Source organism: Hippocampus comes, unplaced genomic scaffold (assembly GCF_001891065.2).
Source record: "Hippocampus comes isolate QL1 unplaced genomic scaffold, H_comes_QL1_v1.1 scaffold144, whole genome shotgun sequence".
Taxonomy (NCBI): Eukaryota; Metazoa; Chordata; class Actinopteri; order Syngnathiformes; family Syngnathidae; genus Hippocampus; species Hippocampus comes.
This window is the reverse complement of record NW_017805782.1, coordinates 625198-627251: the sequence shown is the minus strand read 5'-3', so window position 1 is coordinate 627251 and position 2054 is coordinate 625198. Positions and strand designations below refer to the sequence as shown.

Below are 2054 nucleotides of genomic sequence, written 5' to 3'. Positions count from 1 at the left end.
GGGGGGGCAGGTTTGCGCGTGTGCGAGATGGACCAAACAATTGGGACACATGGAAGCGGTGGGTGGGAGAGCTCCCGACCAGACAAAAAGTCTTGAATACTGAACAAAACATCATCTTACGCAAACTCTTTTCCAAAGCCCCGCCCCCCCCCAAAAAACTGAGTTGACCCAGCATCGCAAACAAATCTGGACGCAAACTGAACTTTGGCAGCCGACGCTTCCTTCGGTGCCAAAGCATGACGGGCAGTCAACTTGGAACAAAGCACGCTCGCTTAAATGGATCAAACTTGTCGCCGTCTACAAGGTATTTTGACGTTTGATCTTGAGGTGAGGACAGACCAATCGTATCAATTTGTGAAAACATCCAATATACGGAATGATATATCCCGATCGCTCGTGCTCGCGAGGGTCGGCGGCGCCCCGGAGCCTCTCCCGGCGGACTTGGGGCCTTTCTGGACTCCGGGTAGAATCGCGCTTTGGCTGGGTTTTCTTTGCCCCGCGTTCACGAAACGGACTCAGAGGCGACGTCATCCGGCGAGCGCGCCCGCGATCGTCCGAACGCAAAAGGAAGGGAAAAGCGGGGCCGCCCACCCGGGTGAAGTTCCGCCGCTTGGCCCGTCATGGCCGGCGCGGGGTCCTGCAGCTGGTAGGCGCCCACGGCGGTGCCGCTGCCGTCCACGCCGCCGGGGGTCACGTACGGCCCGTAGGTGGAGGCCGAATAATACTGGCCGTACTGGTTCTGGCCAAAGCCCGCGTATGGGGAATATTCCTGCAGAGAGAACAAGAAGTGGTAACGTGTGCGTGCGCTTCTTTGACATTCCCCGAAGCCCGCTTTTGCTGGTCTTCGGTGACCCCGCGCAGAAGGCGCTTTTTACGAGCGCTCCCGCTAAATCCGCGAGGCTTTCGAAACAAGAGCGTGCCACACAAACGCCCCAGTTGAATCCCTTTTGCTGCCAAACAGACAATCCGTCCCGCAGACGCAGCCAAATAGTCCCGACCAAGTCTGCGCGTCTCCGTTGTAAAGTCGTCGTATTATTTGATTTCCACGTCTGTAAAAAGACTTTTTTTTTTTCTTTCTTCTTAACTGCTATTGCAAATGTGCCTTTGAGGAAAAACAAAGCCTGAGCCGCTCCCCCCACCCTCCAGGGAGTGACCTGGCATCTGGTAGGGCGAGTAGGCCGTCTGTCCGGGCTGAGGCGTGGCGAAGCCGGGGCTGTAGCTGAGGCTCGTCTGGAGAGGAGACTGACTCTGGGCCAGGCCGCTCTCCGTCTTGATGCCTGGCATCCCTTTTGCTGCCAAACAGACAATCCGTCCCGCAGACGCAGCCAAATAGTCCCGACCAAGTCTGCTCGTCTCCGTTGTAAAGTCGTCGTATTATTTGATTTCCACGTCTGTAAAAAGACTTTTTTTTTTCTTTCTTCTTAACTGCTATTGCAAATGTGCCTTTGAGGAAAAACAAAGCCTGAGCCGCTCCGATGACTTGTGTAACATCTGCTGCGGCGCTGACGAAGGCTGAGGAAAGTTGCGTGGGAAAGTTCATCTTTTAAGATTATGTTGAAAGCAGAAAGAAGGGAGCCGTCGCTTTGCTTTTTATTTGGCTTTTCTACGGCTCTGATGCCTGGCAGCATCACGCCCAGGTCTAAATGCAATCGACAAATCATAGACCCCATGTCACGCCGTCGTGCGCCCGACGGACAAACGGGACGTCGTATTATTTGATTTCCACGTCTGTAAAAAGACTTTTTTTTTTCTTTCTTCTTAACTGCTATTGCAAATGTGCCTTTGAGGAAAAACAAAGCCTGAGCCGCTCCGATGACTTGTGTAACATCTGCTGCGGCGCTGACGAAGGCTGAGGAAAGTTGCGTGGGAAAGTTCATCTTTTAAGATTATGTTGAAAGCAGAAAGAAGGGAGCCGTCGCTTTGCTTTTTATTTGGCTTTTCTACGGCTCGACGCGATACGAAGCCGCTGTGGCGATTGAGCGGCGAATCCGCTACCTGCTGAGTTGCGGTGTAGTTGGCGGGACTGGACACAGAGGTGCTGCCGGGGGTGAGGC

The 2054-nt window shown here is 53.8% G+C and overlaps 1 protein-coding gene and 1 long non-coding RNA gene across 3 annotated transcripts in view; one reads left to right on the top strand and one right to left on the bottom strand.

Annotated features, from left to right (window-relative positions):
• eya4 (EYA transcriptional coactivator and phosphatase 4) overlaps positions 1 to 2054 on the bottom strand; it is a 29325-nt gene that overhangs the window by 6092 nt on the left and 21179 nt on the right. Inside the window, 2 exon segments of the mRNA XM_019885002.1 lie at positions 592 to 831; positions 1140 to 1277. Of these exon segments, the coding sequence (XP_019740561.1) occupies positions 592 to 831; positions 1140 to 1277 (378 nt within the window).
• Positions 1 to 2054, top strand: part of LOC109524878 (uncharacterized) — a 24084-nt gene that overhangs the window by 4249 nt on the left and 17781 nt on the right. The window lies entirely within an intron of this gene.